This window comes from Pyricularia grisea (assembly GCF_004355905.1).
Source record: "Pyricularia grisea strain NI907 chromosome Unknown Pyricularia_grisea_NI907_Scaffold_7, whole genome shotgun sequence".
NCBI lineage: Eukaryota > Fungi > Ascomycota > Sordariomycetes > Magnaporthales > Pyriculariaceae > Pyricularia > Pyricularia grisea.
This window is the reverse complement of record NW_022156720.1, coordinates 29,214-43,784: the sequence shown is the minus strand read 5'-3', so window position 1 is coordinate 43,784 and position 14,571 is coordinate 29,214. Positions and strand designations below refer to the sequence as shown.

Genomic DNA, 14,571 nt, shown 5'->3' with positions numbered 1-14,571 from the left:
TATATACTAATGCAGTCGAGTATCATATTCTGCGGGATATATCGTGGGTTGAATTGCAAAACAAGTTTCTGTTCTGGATCACTTTCAAGATCTCGAGCGACACGCATGGTGCCCAACCTACTAAATGTATGAGGCCGGCATGCAATTTTTTCTACCGCGACTTTTATACTGTTTGTGTTGAGCAGCTTAAGCTTGTAGTCAAAATCTCAAAAACACCACACTGCATCTATAAGTGAACGCACAAAAACCCAAATATTCCATTGACAAACCCTTACCCGGCCCACTATCAAACAAACCTTTTGAACTGAAGCCAAGGCCCGTCTTTTTCGCTCGTAAACGCCCACTTGGTCCTGAAGTGGCCTCTTAGCCGACCTTCGGAGTACTCGCCCACCGCAGCCAGCCCGCCTTCGCCAGGCGGCGCACGAAAGTCGTACCTCGCCACAACGGCAGCCATGGCAACTGCCATCTCCACCATGGCCAAGCCCTTGCTGACGCAGTTCCTAGGCCCGATCGAGAACGTGGCAAAGGCGGCCCTGGCGCGGGCCAGCTCGTCGGGCGCCGCCTCGCCCGCCATCCACCTCTCGGGCCGGTACGCCAGTGGGTCGCGGAAATAGTGGGCGCTGTGGTTAAGCGAGAATATACCTGTGCCGACCTCGAGCCCCGCGGGCACCTCCACCTTGCCGGCCTGGTTGCTGTCTCCATCCTCCGCTTGGATGCGAAGCCCGCCAAGTAGCGCCTCCCGCCACATGGCGCCCGATGCCGATGACGACAGCCGCAGTGCCTCCTGGAGGCATGCGCGAAGGTAGGCGCACGAGGCTAGTTGCGGTCCCTGTTTGACTGTTTCCGGGTCCGGGAATGCCCCTCTGACTTCGTTTGCCACTCGTGCATAGGCTTTTGGGCTACGTGAGAGGTAGAACAAGGTCGCCGCCAGTGCGGTCGATGCGGTGTCGGATCCTTGATTTTTTGTGTTTATGTCACCATCATGACACTCTCGCGTTCTTTCGGATAAGAACATCGAGGTTGTTTACCTGCTATTATGAGAAGGTTACTCTCAGCCCAAAGCTGCTTGTTGGAAAGCAGCTCGCCAGTTTCAGGATCCCTCGCCGTTAACAACTTGGAAAACATATCGGTCTTTGTTTCAATCTTTTCGCCTTTGGCCTTCCTTTATTCCATAATTTCGCGGCTTGTTTGCGAAAAGCGTAGCGCTTTGGGCCTCGTGGTAGGGTAAAGGAGCTTGTGCAAGCCCAAATCCTCGATCTCTGGGAGCTGCATGCAAAACCCGACGCGGCGAACCTGGCTTAGGACGCCTCCTATGATCCAGTGATTGTCGCTTGAGGTCAAAAGGCCGTACAACGTGCCAAAAACCAGCTGTGACATCACATCAAAGGTGAAGTAGTCGCCTGCGCGTTGACGTAGCAGCCGCTGTCTTGTTAGTGCGTGCGTTCGTGCCGAGGTACGGCCTTGGGGGCAGAGCGTCACGTATGCCAGTGGATTAATAACTCACACCAATGGGCCAGGTTTTTTGGAGCAGTCCAGCCTTGGTCCTCGCCCATTGCAGGGGTAGGATTACTACCCCCGAACGGGTCAGACCTCGCTCCGAGTCGTTCGGCAAATAGTCGCGCCGCCGCACTCAGCTCGTTATCCATTCCACGTATTTGACCTTCCGATAAGCTTTGGTTAAGAATGCGCCGGAGCTTTCCATGCTCCCAGTCATCGATGGTTCCAAGGGTCGCATGAACACCCGGGACCAGAGAGATGCGAAGATAGGCCTTGGACTTGCGCGTATTGCTGCCATGTCCGTAAATTGCTGCGACCAACGCCGTTATCAGGACTGTTGCAGGTTTAGTAATTCTTTGGATTCGGGAGCACCTACATCTTAGCCCAGCTTTCGTGTTTACCAGGATTCGATTTGGTGCATACCGTACAACAGGACCATATTTTTGGTGGCAGTCCCATATATCTGTGTGTAAATCACGAACAAAGGCGTGATATACCGAGTACCAGCTGGTCAGTTTGGCCAGAAAAGGTCCTGGATATTTTGCGTATGGATGGAGGGACAGTCGGTAGATAGCAATGGCAGCCTTGGGAAGTTAGTGGTTTGGTTCGCCAAGTACAGGAGGGACTGGACGCTTACCAAGAAGCTGATAAGTAGCCCTAAAGCAAGCACTATGACAGTTCCGCAGTCCAGAGCCAGCATATTATCGATAATGCTCCTGTGCGACATTCTTTCAAGTAGTGATTGACACATTTCCATGGGTGGTAAAGCGCATCCGGCACGGCACAAGAACAAAATATTGTTAGTATTGAAAAGTGGTAAGTCTTGTAGACCACCGGCTCCACCCAAACATCAGCCAAATCCCTCTTGCTAAGAAAAAATTCGCATTGTTTCTTGATCATTCCGTTATATTGCGTGTGAAAACCTTGTCGAGAACTTACAACGGGGTAAACAAGACTGCCTGCCTTCGTTGGCTACGCAACATATTTGCCTAACCTTGACCAGTTCAATCAGCAAATTTTCGTACAAGTTCCACTTCTTCTACCTCAGTACCGTATTACGGTATTTACAATTGGCAGCTTTTCTCCCGTAAACTATAAAAGGATGCAAGGACACTCGATCGGCTAATCAACGATGAACCCAAATAGAGCTGTGCTGGGTGAACAAAACCAAGTTGTGGCAAACCTAATTTACCGCTCTTTTGGCCTGAACACCCTCCGTTGCACGATGATTGCAGGCCTAAGTTCGGACACCCTAGCACAGCCTAAAACAAACGTTGTATTTCTTCAGACTGAAAGTGTACATTTAGTGAAAGATGAAAACCTAAGAAAAAGAAATTGCATAGTTTGTTCATATCACTGCATGTTTAACACCCTACCTAGTAAGGTTCTGGTATTTTGGCCTAATCCTTCGACTTTTCTTCTACGTGGTACGTCGTAAGACGGTGCAAGCCTGTTGGTTTTCCCATGTAACCTCGGCAGCTTTTATTGAGTACTGGCTTAGCTACCTTAGCTAGTATACCCCGGCTTTTTTTCGGGACTTGTAAGTGTGAATCGGGCATCTACCGAATCTGTTCCGCTTGGAAATGGTGTTGACTGTCGAGTTTCCCGTGGTGGCCATAGGTAGCGCTGATCCTGCACAGACTGGTACACCTGGTAATATGTTGTGTACTTGCCCAGATACAAAGTCTACCAATCTGTGAAAGCGCCTAGTGAAATAATCACTACTACGCACAAGCTCTAGTCAGCCTTAGAGAAACTGACGGCGTATCCGAGGTACCATGATATTTACTTACGAGTTGTCAACTTTGACTGTAGCAGCTGCAGTTGCTGGTGTAAGCTCCTTTTATTGCCAAATTGTTGCATCAGCAAGATAGTGTTACTGAACCGCCGCCTTAGCTCGGTGTCTTCGTGCTGAGGATGCAGTTTTCCCATCCATTGGCGCAATATCCAGGCCCACTTCTGGCACGCTTCACAAACCTATATGCTGCCTACCACGCCTGGAGGGGCACTTTGCACACCGATATATACCGCTGTCACCAGAAATATGGTAAGATATGGGTAGGCCCAGCTCCAAATCATCCAGGGTTCTGGCTAATTGATACCACGGGATGCCAATTCATGGTCGCGTTGTCAGATATGGCCCTTCGAAGCTTCTTATTAACAGCAGCAATGCCATTGGAGGTATAAGTCACCGTTGAGATGTTGATTTACTGCAAACATCTCACAAAGAAGGCACCAGAGAGGCTGACAGCGGATGGTGAGGAGATCTTGGCAACAGATGTTCATTCTCGTGGGGAAAACTGTACGAAATCCAAGGCTTACCGGGCCTTGGTCCATGGAGCTGTCAACACTTTAACAGCGACGAGTCATAAGGAGCACGGTTGGCGCGGACGTATTTTGAGCCTGGCGTTTTCCGACGCTCAGGCCCAGTCGTATCAGGAAATTTTACTACGCAACATCGATCTGTTTTGCAACAACCTGCAAGAGTCCATCGGGACGGGTCCAACAGACATGGCCAAAGAATGTAGGCAACACCAACGGTGTATCGCCTCACTTGTGCCTCGAGCCTTTCAGAATCTAACGCTGGGCCGATAGGTGATGCCCTCACGTTCGATGTGACCTGCGAAGTCGTCTTTGGCACCCGATGGAACGCCTTGGTCAATCACAAATACCGTTCCGTCACCAAAGCAATCGAGGCTTCCAATGTCCGCGTCAGCACGCGGGTTCAATCGACCGCTCTGACAGTCGAGAGGCTGGACAAGTACCTGTTCCCGCGAGCCATCGAGGGCCGAGGTGAGTTCCTCGGGTTCATTGGCTCCGTGCTAAGCATGCGTGAAAAGGGGCCCTCAACCAATACAGGGAATATTTTTTCGTTTCTGGAGAATGCAAAAGACCCCGAGAGTGGCAACGGACGGATGTTGAGTCCTGTGCAGCTGAGGGCTGAATGCGCGACTTTGATTGCTGCTGGTGAGTTTTCTTTTTTTTCACAGCTGTTTCCTCACAAAAGCCGAAACAGATACAACAGATAAAAAGAGGACAATAGCACGTTGGGTATTGTAGCTGAAATCCGAATCATACAGGATCCGACACCTCGTCCACCACACTGGCCGCGACGCTCTACTATCTAGCCGCAAATCCAGCCGCCTACCGCCGGGCCCAAGCTGAGACTCTACAGGCCTTCCCGGGAATCTCGTCGGAGATTGAGGTGGGCCCCAAACTCAACAGCTGCGTATTCTTAAGCGCGCTTGCATCGACGAGGCGCTGCGCATGTCTCCGCCTGTAGGGGGCGCTCTCTGGCGGGAAGTGGGACCGGGTGGCATAACGGTAGATGGGCTGCACTTGAGGGAGGGGATTGATGTCGGGACGGGCATCTACAGCCTACATCACTCCGAGGTGTATCACCGGCAGCCGTTCTCGTACCTACCCGAGCGCTGGCTCGGGGGCGGCGCGTGGACCAAAGTGGAGATGGCGCAGGCTAGGGCTGCTTTCGTGCCATTCTCCGTGGGACCCAGGGGATGCGTCGGCAAGGGCTTGGCCTACCACGAGCTGATGTTAGCGCTGGCCAAAGTCCTGCACCGGGTTGACTTTCGACACGCAGATGATCATGAAGCGGCTGGCGAGTATTTGCTCAGCGATCACGTCACTGGCGCCAAGACAGGACCCTTCCTGGTTTTTTCGTCGTCCCGTGTTTAGGTGATGATGCAAGTGTGATGGCTGCATCAGCCCTGCAGGGGGTGTTTGATGATCTAATACTCTTTGTGGCTGTTTGTAGTGTAGGTGTGTGTTGGGTGGAGGGTGGGGGTCTGAACTCTGTTGGTCGCTACATAGTAACATGCCCAGTCAGTAAAATATTGCGGACTGCAGTATAGAGAGTTTTTTTTTTGGATTAGGAAAACTGAATAAAAATCACCAAATTAAGCTAAGTACGCAACTTTTCTGTAAGTACCTAACATCGAGACCATTTCCTTTTTTCGCCAGGACATGTGCTTCGAAGAATGACAATATTGTAAGCTGACATCATCTGCGGATATAGAGAGCATATTATTTAGGTTAACAGGGTTACTTCTTCGCAAAGGAAGCCTCACTATAATGCCGACGGTCTATGAGCTTCTCTCTCCGCAGTCATCCAACCGTGTGGGCCTCGTGGGCGTTGCCAGCTTTGGTAATGTTTCTGACACAACAAAATTCGGGTATCTATTGCTTCCTCCGAGCAGTTACGAAGTAAGTTGGTGAAAGGCTGTCATATACACACACGGTAACAGGGAACGAGGTCTTGTGACCGGGTCCTGCGTCCGGGGGATCGACTACTGCAGAGTTCCGCTCTGTAGTGGCAATTAACTGTTTCCATCGCTCCAACGTGCAATAATTTGCGCGATGAATTTGCATAAAAAGAAATAATGTACAAGGTTCCAGACCTGGGCTCCATTTCACCTTGTTTTACACAGAATTACAGGCAACCCGAATTCCTGCTGCAGCGGCAACCCACTGAAGCATTGCCAACGATGCTTAGGGGCTTGGTTTTAGTCTTTGTATTGCTATCTGTGGCGGCTTCATGGGTGCTAGATCGCCAGTGCAAATGTGTAAATACGTGCCCTCTCCATCATAAATTCCCACCACCCTCATTTAAAATATGATTTAATTCTGTTAACGCAGCCTACGCACGTAAAGCTAACATATCTACCCAATCCTGTCTTCAGACACCCAAAGACGACTGCTGGCCATCAGCCGCGGCCTGGTCCGACTTCAACAAGACAGTCGGCGGAAAGCTCATCAAAAATACTCCAGTTGCACTCCCTTGCTATTATGGGATCACGCAAGACGATAATTCCTGCCAAGCTGTGCAGAAAGGCTGGACCAGCCCAAATTTCCAAGCGGATGCCCCAGTCGGGTATGATTACCCCGTCAACCTGACCTGCCCACTCATTAGTCTCGGAGCTGCAGCTGCAGACGGTAATTGTAGCCTGGGCAACGCCCCCGTCTTTGCGGTTAACGTGACGGCAGTGGAGGACATTAGCCAAGCTTTGTCGTTTGCCCGCGAGAGAAACCTCAGGGTTGTCGTCAAATCGACAGGGCATGACTTTATGCAAAGGCAAGGATGCGTCAGCCAGAACCTTACTCTTTCGATCGTATGCAATTCTAACCCTGTGTTTAGATCTACCGGTTATGCTAGCCTATCTATATGGCTGAGACACCTCCGCAACGGTATTGCATTTCATGATGCCAACCCGGAACTTGAAGTTTGTCCAGAGTCGGGCTGGAACGGGAGCAGTCTTACCATCTCTGGCTCCTATTCCTGGGACGATATTTACCCTATTGCAAGGAACAAGGGCGTATTAATAGTGGGAGGAGATAACGCTGTAAGCACTTGCATTCATCGTTATCAAGCCCGTGTCTTCTCATGCTCGTAAAATCGCTTTTTTAACCAAAGCTTCAACTCTTAGGGTCCAAGCAGCACAGGGGGTTGGACACAAGGCGGCGGCCACAGCCCAGTAACCCGCCACTTCGGCCCCCGGGGCGGATCAAGTTTTGTCGGCTCAAGTGGTGCTTGCTTCAGGAGAAGTTGTCAAAGCGTCACCCTGTGAGAACCAGGACCTCTTCTTCGCCATCCGCGGCGGTGGGCCGGGTACCTACGGCGTCGTGACCGAGCTCAGCGTCAGGACGTACAAGGACGACCGGACTGCGTCCGTCGCCACCGTAAACGTGGATTCGCCCGCAGACGACGCGGCCACGAGCCGCTTCCTCGACGCCGTCACCACCATGTACGAGGCCATGCCCGACCTTTCCAGAAAAGGCTTCTCCGGTTATGGGCTATGGAGCGCGCCTGTACCGGGGCCCGGTGGAAAAAAACACCTTGAACGCGTACAAGCAATCATTTTTGTTTCTGGGCGACGGCGACGCGGCCCGCCGGCTCTTTAGGCCTTTCGAGGAGAAAATGACAGCCTTTGCCAGCTCCCAGCACCGCCTGGACGTGAAGGTTGACTGGGCCACCCACTCCAACTATGGATCGTACTACGCCTCCAAGACGGACACCAACGCTTCGGTCGGCAGCTTCTCTGCCATGAGCTCGCGGCTACTGGGATCCGAGGCGCTCGCGAACCGCACCCGACTGCGGGCCGTAATCAAGACTATGGCGGGCACAATCAACCAGCCTGTGACCCACACCCTCGTTCATCACTGGCTGGACTCCTGGAGATGGCTGCGATGTCGGCGGCAGCAACCGGGTCCGCCGTCCAGTCCGGCTGGTACCGGTCGATCGTGCTGGACATTTTCGAGACGCAGGTGAACGACTTCAGCGTGGCCGAAAACAAAGAGTCGTTTGCGTACCTGCGCGGTGTTCTGGCTCCCGCAATGGCGGACCTGTCGCCCGGCACGGGAACATACATGAACGAGGCGGACTGGGGGAGTGTGCACTGGAGGGAGGATTTTTATGGAGAGCATTGGGAGAGGCTTAGTGCCGTCAAGCAGAGAGTAGATCCGGATGGATTGTTGTATTGCCTTAATTGTGTTGGGAGCAAATTATGGCAGACACGCGATGATGGGATTTTGTGTACAGCTTGAGACATGATGCCTTGGGAAGGATTAACTTTCCAAGTGATAAAGCTTACGCGCTGGTCTTGGTCGCAGATCTATGCGTGCAAACAGGGGAAAGAACTTGGGTAAATGGTCCAAGCCTGTATTAATACACCACGATATATATATATATTGTCGCTCGAAGTTAACGCCAGTTTTGACGTTAAATCTCATGTCTCGACTCAATTTACATTCCTATGGCGAAACAGAAAAGTTTGGGATAAACGCGGCAGAAGGTGGTCCTAATGGAGTGACAAATGCCTGATCAAGCATAAACGACACCTTGTGTCAACAAAGGATCGGATAACCAAAAAGGCAACCTATACGGAATGCGACGGAGGGAAAGCACATTACCTTTGTCAAGCCGCCATCCACAGCCAAGTCAATCGCATTCACAAAGGCGCTGGCATCAGCGGCCAGAAAAAGCGCCGCCGCGGCGACCTCAACGCTATCACCCCACCTACCTTGGGGAAGATGCACCTCACGCCTTCGTCTCTTCGAGCCAGAGTTCGGTTCACCTCCAAGCTCCGCCGACTCCTCCTCCTCGTCGCCTGGCCCGTCGAGGAAGTGGTTAAGCATCGGGCTGTTGACTGGACCAGGACACAGGCAGTTGAAGCGGATGGACTCCCGGGCGTGGACTATAGCCAGCTCCCTGGTCATGGCGGCGACGGCGCCTTTGCTGGAGGTGTAAGCCAGCTGGGCTATGGCGCTGCCGATAGGTCCGGCGACGGAGCCGAGGTTGACCACGCTGCCGCGCGGCTTGGCGTGGCGGCGCATGGCCAGCACCGCGTATCGGCGGCCCAGCCAGGTGCCGAGGACGTTGACGAGGTACGTGGTATCCCAGGCGGCACGTGTCGAGGTGATGGCGTCGCCGTCCGCCGACGTCGGGAACACACCGGCGTTGTTGACCACTACGTCCGGCCCGCCCAGGGGGTCCAGCTGGCTGAACAGATCGGCCATTGACCCATCGTCCGACACGTTGCAGGCGTGGAAGATGAAGGTGCTGTCAGGGAAGGCCCCGTTGCGGGCTAGTGCGCAGCGGAGCGCATCTAGGGCGCACTGCGATACGTCCGAAAGGAGGAGGGTGGAGGCGCCGCTTTTGGCGAACAGGATCGCCGTCTGAGTCCCGATGTTCTATTGGAGAGTTGCAGGTTGGGTTAGCGCTGCTTTGAGCTGAGGTGCATAACTGATTACGTACCCTCCTGCCCCGGTTATGACAACGTTTTTGCCCTTGAGTGAATACAGCTCGGTCATGTTGATCATAAAGTTTGACAAGAGCAGTGAGAGCACGGCGGCACGCCAAGACTTAGATGTCACACCAGCTTGATACGATGTATAGAGCTATCTGACGAGGGAATTGTCTGAGCTAATCATAGAATCCTATCTCACTACCCGTGGCTCGAAGAATGAACCTTGCATGAGCTGATGGAGCCTACCTAGATATTGAAGTTGGACGTAATGTTTTCAGCGCGACTGGTGACATGTGTACATGAGCTTGGCTGCAATCAAGCAATCAAACAACGCGTTAGGTAATGTTAAAAGCAAGGTTGTACACAGCAGATATCATTGGATAATTTCACTGCATATCTATTTTATCATACTAACTTCCTATTGTGGGTACAACTGCTTTCGGGTGATAGGGGGAGAAAGAAGCATGGCGAAAATTACTAATGAAAGATTGCGACAGCGGCTTACGTTGGCATTGAGAGGGGCTGGTGCAATCAAGGGATGTGACGTGAGTCTTGACGTGAGATTACATGAGCGTCTGATGTTGCTGATGGGAATAAAAGCCTGTAGGAAACCTTGGGATAATAACCTAACCTTCGGCATTCTGCTTTGGTTAAAAACACTGTATGTGCAGGGTACAGTGGACTAAGTTCTAACTGGTCAAATCTTAACCCCCAAGGAGATTGCTAGGGTATACTACCAAGATAAGGTAGTTAATTCGATATTCAGTAAAAGCTATATATGAGGGTCTCAGAGGGTGTACGGTTAGAAATTGCTAGTAACAACGAGTACGTCTTCCCATCCTCAAGCGCGCTCTTTAGGTGTCAACTGTACTGAGTAGAAACCTTTACCGCCAGATTTCCTTTCTTGCTGCTAGCCTGTGAAATGTCCCTATAGGGCACTGAGGGTATAACGCTTTCCAGTGAAGAATTGAACTGGAGATTTATCCTAGTACGGACAATTCAAATTATTCTTTTGGGCTAACGTAAGCTCCAAGCTTCAAAACAACTAAAACTACACTTCAACTTCACTCTTTTAACCTGTATGCAATATATGTTTCCACCGCCAGTGAGGCAGTCCTATGGGCTCTGCTGGTTTTTGAGAGATTTTCACTTTATAAACAGCCATGCCAGCATCGTGAGAGAGAACAGGACAACGGCGACTAGAAAGACGCGAAATATAGCTCGGCTATATCCGTCTGACACAGCATCCAGCCGAGCCTGCGACAACAGGCTTCGTGCCGACTCCAGCTGCTGCAGCAGACTATCCACCCACCCTCATAGCCTCCATCAAGACCTCCAATGGTCCGAAGTGGTGCAATAGGAGCGGATTGTGCGATTCAAAGACGAAATTGGCACACCCGATGGAGTTGGCAAGCATGATGGCCACCTCTCGTAGACCACATTGGCGGCCACCCGCCACCTGGACGCTGACCATCCCTTGCTACACGGCGAGTCTGGAGCAAGTCCCGAATATTATATGGTGACCCTATCCAGCCAGCCTTCGCGGTCAGAAGGTTCATGGTATGCAGCATACTCGCTCCAGCCGAAGCCATCGTGATGGCCGGCATTACAAAGGGCGGCTGGCAGCCAATAATGATCAGGACTGTAGCCGAAAGTAACGCAAAGAGGAGCCCGACTCCAAACACAGGGAGGACAGGAATGCCTGACTTCTGAGCCGACACTAACTGTACCATTCGGAGCCCTAGGGGAAACTAATAAGGAGCAGATGAATGTAGTCAGCAACAGGATACAGGAAAAGAAAGGCTAGCACACGACAAAGAAATAAAAAGTATTACGTAATATAAAACAGAGAGTAGGGCGCTGGCCATGCGAAAGGTGTAGATGAGATATGCGTCGAGGTAGATATTCCTAAATAGCCTGGTCGAGAGAGTGGCCCGGCCGCCCAGCAAGGACTGTTAACACCCACGGTGACGTGCAGCGCAAAAGCCCTGTTACTGTTCCAGGCGAATTGCGAACCAACACACCGTACCTGGAGGACCAGGAATCTGGATCGCCGGTGTGCAACGTAACCGTTTCCTGCTAGTGGGTGCCGCCGCCCAGCTTTCGAACAGTTGAGTTCTTTGCTGGATTCCAGGCCCTGAGGGTAGCCGGTGAGCGGGTAGCATGGCAAGGCGTTTCCACCGCTTGCGCGATCAGGTCCGGTACGAACTCGACGGCGCCCTCGAGTGCTTGGGACGCATCGACTGGCAAATCTGCGGCCAGCTTCCTATCCTCCCGTTTAGCGCAGTGCGTCTGGAGTCGTTGCTCCTCGCCCTGGGCGGCGACTCCATCATTGCCCTGCAGGTCTCCCCAGAACTCAGGCGCACTGCCTGCATGACTGTGAGTTTTACTGACATGCTCTCCTGGCCCAGACGGGCTGACACCGCTACCCTCATCACCCCGGCCTCGACACGACACAAGAACGAATCGATCGACTGCGCTTCGTAGTAGATGGACCCAGATGCTTGTTGTTGCCATCGCGCCGATAAATTGTCTTTTCATGGACACGGCGAACAGGCAGTTCCGTTGCAATCATTTCAATCAGAGTGTGGTTTTGCGTATGGCACCTCCAGAACCATCGTCTGCCGTGCAGTCTGCATTATAAAGCACTGTGCCCAACCGTGAGATGCTCAAGGCTCGCTTTAAGTAGCAAGAGGGGCTCAGAGAGCACCTGTAGGCAGTAAGTTCTTCCAGCCAAGAGAATCTATAAGTGTTTTGGCTTTGATCACATCGTCAACGTCAGCCCAGACGATCGGAAGTCACGAACACTCAAAGCAAGAAATGCTCTCGGCATAGAGCCAAGCCCGATGATGCGCAGTATCCTCTTCTCCAATGGAAACGAGCAGATTCTATTTGCTGTTGCGCACCACCTTGTCATGGACCTGGTGGCATGGCGTATCATCATTGCCGACACCGAAGCTCTGCTGACTGCTACCACTGTAGCACTGTCTTTAACGGCGAGAAAGATATCTTGACCCATACGCCGGCGCGCCACGAAGAAGCACAATATTTTCTCTCCTGGTCGGCTGTGCAGGAGAAACCCACGGCGGCCTTGCATCCTGAGCGCACCATAACATTCTCACCGGTCCTCCCTGCGACGTCAGACTTTGCCTACTCGGGCATCACCTCGCCAGAGACGAAGAACACCGACGGTCAAGCAGGCCCATGAAAAGCTGACCCAGTTGAGCATTCGCATGGGTTTCTGCCGCGAATGCCACGCGGCGCATTGCCTAGAGCAGCCAGCCGGCGGGCTCTAGGCAATCTTGCTCTCGTTTGCGCGTGTCTTCCGTGACCGGGCACCACCACCTATCTCCAACGAGGTAAAGGGGAGGTAGTCTCGGTATGGCGAAGCTGGGGTTGGTTGAATGCGGGCCGAGCATTCTTGGAACCGTCGGCTGGTATACCGTTTTGCATCCCGTCTACGTCCCTGTCTTCAACGTAGGAGATGTGGCGAATTTGGTCCGTCGTGTGAAGGACTAATATGCCGATGCTGTTTAAAGGGCTTTGCTTATTTCCCGTCCATATATCTGCTCGAGGCCGAGAGCCGGCTTTTTCAGTCCCATTTGCGGGCCGAGGTTAGAGTCAACTACGAAGCTCGCTACCAGGGTTTCAAGAATCTCAATGCTATTCTCAGACCGCGCATGGGAACGTGGCAAGCTGGGGAAAGGCTAGCAGATCAGCCCCCTGAATTGCAGCGTTTTGAGCGCGCGGCCGCTCGTTTGCCAGATAAGCGGCTGCACTTGAGCTCTGCTTGGAACATTGTATCAGGACCGTATCAACCTTTGGCTCGCTTTGCCAGCTGCAGGCTTGCTTTACCGTTGCGGACTTCAAGGCCCTGGGGGTGTTACAGACTACGAAACGGTTGATGCCCACCGCCGCTCTATTCTCGAGATCCCGGTAGTGTGTGGACTCGTGGACGTCGAGACCTTCCATAAGGCCTCTCCGGTGCAGGAAGGGCCGGCGCTGAGCGTTTTCCAAGGCCGAGCACCATAGCGCCTACGTGGTCAGACACCTATGGGGGCTTCACGGAAGGGTGACAAGCCGCGAGCAACGCAGTCCCGAGACCTATGTGGGCGGGCGGAGACTCGCAAGCGCCTGGTGCGCCACCGTGGCTCATCACACCGCGTTCCGGACTGTTTATATTGAGTCTGCGGCAAACTATCCTGGACATAGTATTCTTCATCAGGTAGCGCTCTGCTCGGTCGACGAGACCGCTGTCAGCCCATCGCAGACGCGTTGCCCGCCCGAAGACCGCCTTACCGTCTTCTCCTATGCATCCCGGTAGATGGCCGTGTGTTCGCAAAGCTAGACGTGAGCCACTTGTTGCTGGACGGGCGTTCAAAGCTCCTTATGCTTCGCGAGTTGGTGGACGCCTTCGACCGGCTGGGCGAGGAGCGTCAGGCTATTTTGTCACGGAAGCCCTGCGCAAACCTCATGGCCAGCGCCATGAAGCAAACCAACAACGCTGACCGCCGCGCAAACAACCTGGCGTATTAGGAGTCTTATCACGCAGACACAGAACCCTGCCAGTGTCCGATACTCCGAGAGGAAGCAAAGACATGAGAGAGGCAGGACGCAGACGCAGAAGACCCCTGCTCTGTCGTCTTCACCGCGACAATAGCACAGGGGAACGGCCTCCTTCCGCGAGGCAGATGTCACAAACGCCACGCTGCTCCACCTGGTGTGGAGTGTGGTCCTGCACTCGTACACGGGTTAGGACCGCGCGGTCCTTGGCTATACCTGGGCTCGGGCAGGGACGCATCCATCGATAGGATGGACGATGCGGTGGGGCTTTCTGTTTCGATGCTTGTGGCTGCTGTGAAATAGGGCAGGTACAAGATTGAAGAGAGGTCGGTAGTAGGTGTGCTGCGGACGTGCTTCGGCCCGCTCGCTCAGTCACCAGGGGTGCTCGCTCGCAGATATTATCGACGCGCAGGGTCTTGCCGGCGGCTCACAGCTGTTCAGCGGCAGTATATTCCTGAATGATTGCGAGGATAGAATCCAAGGCGATCCTTTGGCATCCGACCGAGTTCGACCCGTCCCTGATGGTCCAGACGTACCGCTCCCGAGATCACTGTGGTCGGGTGCCGGCGCTCTCGACCAAGCTCTAGTACCGTGTCGAATGCCTGAACGAGACGCTCGTTCGGAATATTGCAGGTACCGCTGGGCACATCTTGGATTTGATCCTCGGCAATGGTCTACGTCGCCAACGCCGTTGGTAGCAGGCCTTTGAGCCATATTTGGGACAGGGACCGAGTTTCGTGGAACCGTTGGA

The 14,571-nt window shown here is 53.0% G+C and overlaps 9 protein-coding genes across 9 annotated transcripts; 5 read left to right on the top strand and 4 right to left on the bottom strand.

Annotated features, from left to right (window-relative positions):
* Positions 1 to 286: 286 nt before the first annotated feature.
* Positions 287 to 1,125, bottom strand: PgNI_09076 (uncharacterized protein; the record flags this gene model as incomplete). Its single annotated transcript, XM_031129066.1, has 2 exons — positions 287 to 954; positions 1,029 to 1,125. The coding sequence occupies 2 exons, from the start codon at positions 1,123 to 1,125 to the stop codon at positions 287 to 289; spliced, it is 765 nt and encodes a 254-aa protein (XP_030977557.1).
* Positions 1,126 to 1,164: 39 nt separating this feature from the next.
* Positions 1,165 to 2,224, bottom strand: PgNI_09075 (uncharacterized protein; the record flags this gene model as incomplete). Its single annotated transcript, XM_031129065.1, has 4 exons — positions 1,165 to 1,400; positions 1,505 to 1,831; positions 1,874 to 2,081; positions 2,135 to 2,224. The coding sequence occupies 4 exons, from the start codon at positions 2,222 to 2,224 to the stop codon at positions 1,165 to 1,167; spliced, it is 861 nt and encodes a 286-aa protein (XP_030977555.1).
* A 1,169-nt stretch (positions 2,225 to 3,393) lies between these two features.
* Positions 3,394 to 5,190, top strand: PgNI_09074 (uncharacterized protein; the record flags this gene model as incomplete). The annotated part of the gene is made up of 5 exons (XM_031129064.1): positions 3,394 to 3,555; positions 3,730 to 4,021; positions 4,093 to 4,464; positions 4,578 to 4,702; positions 4,723 to 5,190. Coding segments are annotated over 5 exons (1,419 nt in total), but the record flags the coding sequence as incomplete, so codon positions are not given.
* Positions 5,191 to 5,586: 396 nt separating this feature from the next.
* PgNI_09073 (uncharacterized protein) lies at positions 5,587 to 8,092 on the top strand (the record flags this gene model as incomplete). Its single annotated transcript, XM_031129063.1, has 6 exons — positions 5,587 to 5,718; positions 6,195 to 6,854; positions 7,087 to 7,320; positions 7,364 to 7,612; positions 7,690 to 7,965; positions 8,090 to 8,092. 6 exons carry the CDS (start codon positions 5,587 to 5,589, stop codon positions 8,090 to 8,092), a joined length of 1,554 nt encoding a protein of 517 aa, XP_030977554.1.
* Positions 8,093 to 8,262: 170 nt separating this feature from the next.
* On the bottom strand, positions 8,263 to 9,321 carry PgNI_09071 (uncharacterized protein; the record flags this gene model as incomplete). The annotated part of the gene is made up of 3 exons (XM_031129061.1): positions 8,263 to 8,328; positions 8,422 to 9,201; positions 9,262 to 9,321. The coding sequence occupies 3 exons, from the start codon at positions 9,319 to 9,321 to the stop codon at positions 8,263 to 8,265; spliced, it is 906 nt and encodes a 301-aa protein (XP_030977552.1).
* On the top strand, positions 8,542 to 9,190 carry PgNI_09072 (uncharacterized protein; the record flags this gene model as incomplete). The annotated part of the gene is given in 2 exon segments (XM_031129062.1): positions 8,542 to 8,895; positions 8,912 to 9,190. The coding sequence occupies 2 exon segments, from the start codon at positions 8,542 to 8,544 to the stop codon at positions 9,188 to 9,190; spliced, it is 633 nt and encodes a 210-aa protein (XP_030978232.1).
* A 2,015-nt stretch (positions 9,322 to 11,336) lies between the features above and the next one.
* On the bottom strand, positions 11,337 to 11,774 carry PgNI_09070 (uncharacterized protein; the record flags this gene model as incomplete). The annotated part of the gene is made up of 1 exon (XM_031129060.1): positions 11,337 to 11,774. One exon carries the CDS (start codon positions 11,772 to 11,774, stop codon positions 11,337 to 11,339), a length of 438 nt encoding a protein of 145 aa, XP_030977553.1.
* PgNI_09069 (uncharacterized protein) lies at positions 11,421 to 12,271 on the top strand (the record flags this gene model as incomplete). The annotated part of the gene is made up of 2 exons (XM_031129059.1): positions 11,421 to 11,636; positions 12,008 to 12,271. The coding sequence occupies 2 exons, from the start codon at positions 11,421 to 11,423 to the stop codon at positions 12,269 to 12,271; spliced, it is 480 nt and encodes a 159-aa protein (XP_030978049.1).
* A 1,092-nt stretch (positions 12,272 to 13,363) lies between these two features.
* PgNI_09068 (uncharacterized protein) lies at positions 13,364 to 13,793 on the top strand (the record flags this gene model as incomplete). The annotated part of the gene is made up of 2 exons (XM_031129058.1): positions 13,364 to 13,394; positions 13,483 to 13,793. The coding sequence occupies 2 exons, from the start codon at positions 13,364 to 13,366 to the stop codon at positions 13,791 to 13,793; spliced, it is 342 nt and encodes a 113-aa protein (XP_030978048.1).
* Between the last annotated feature and the right edge of the window lie 778 nt (positions 13,794 to 14,571).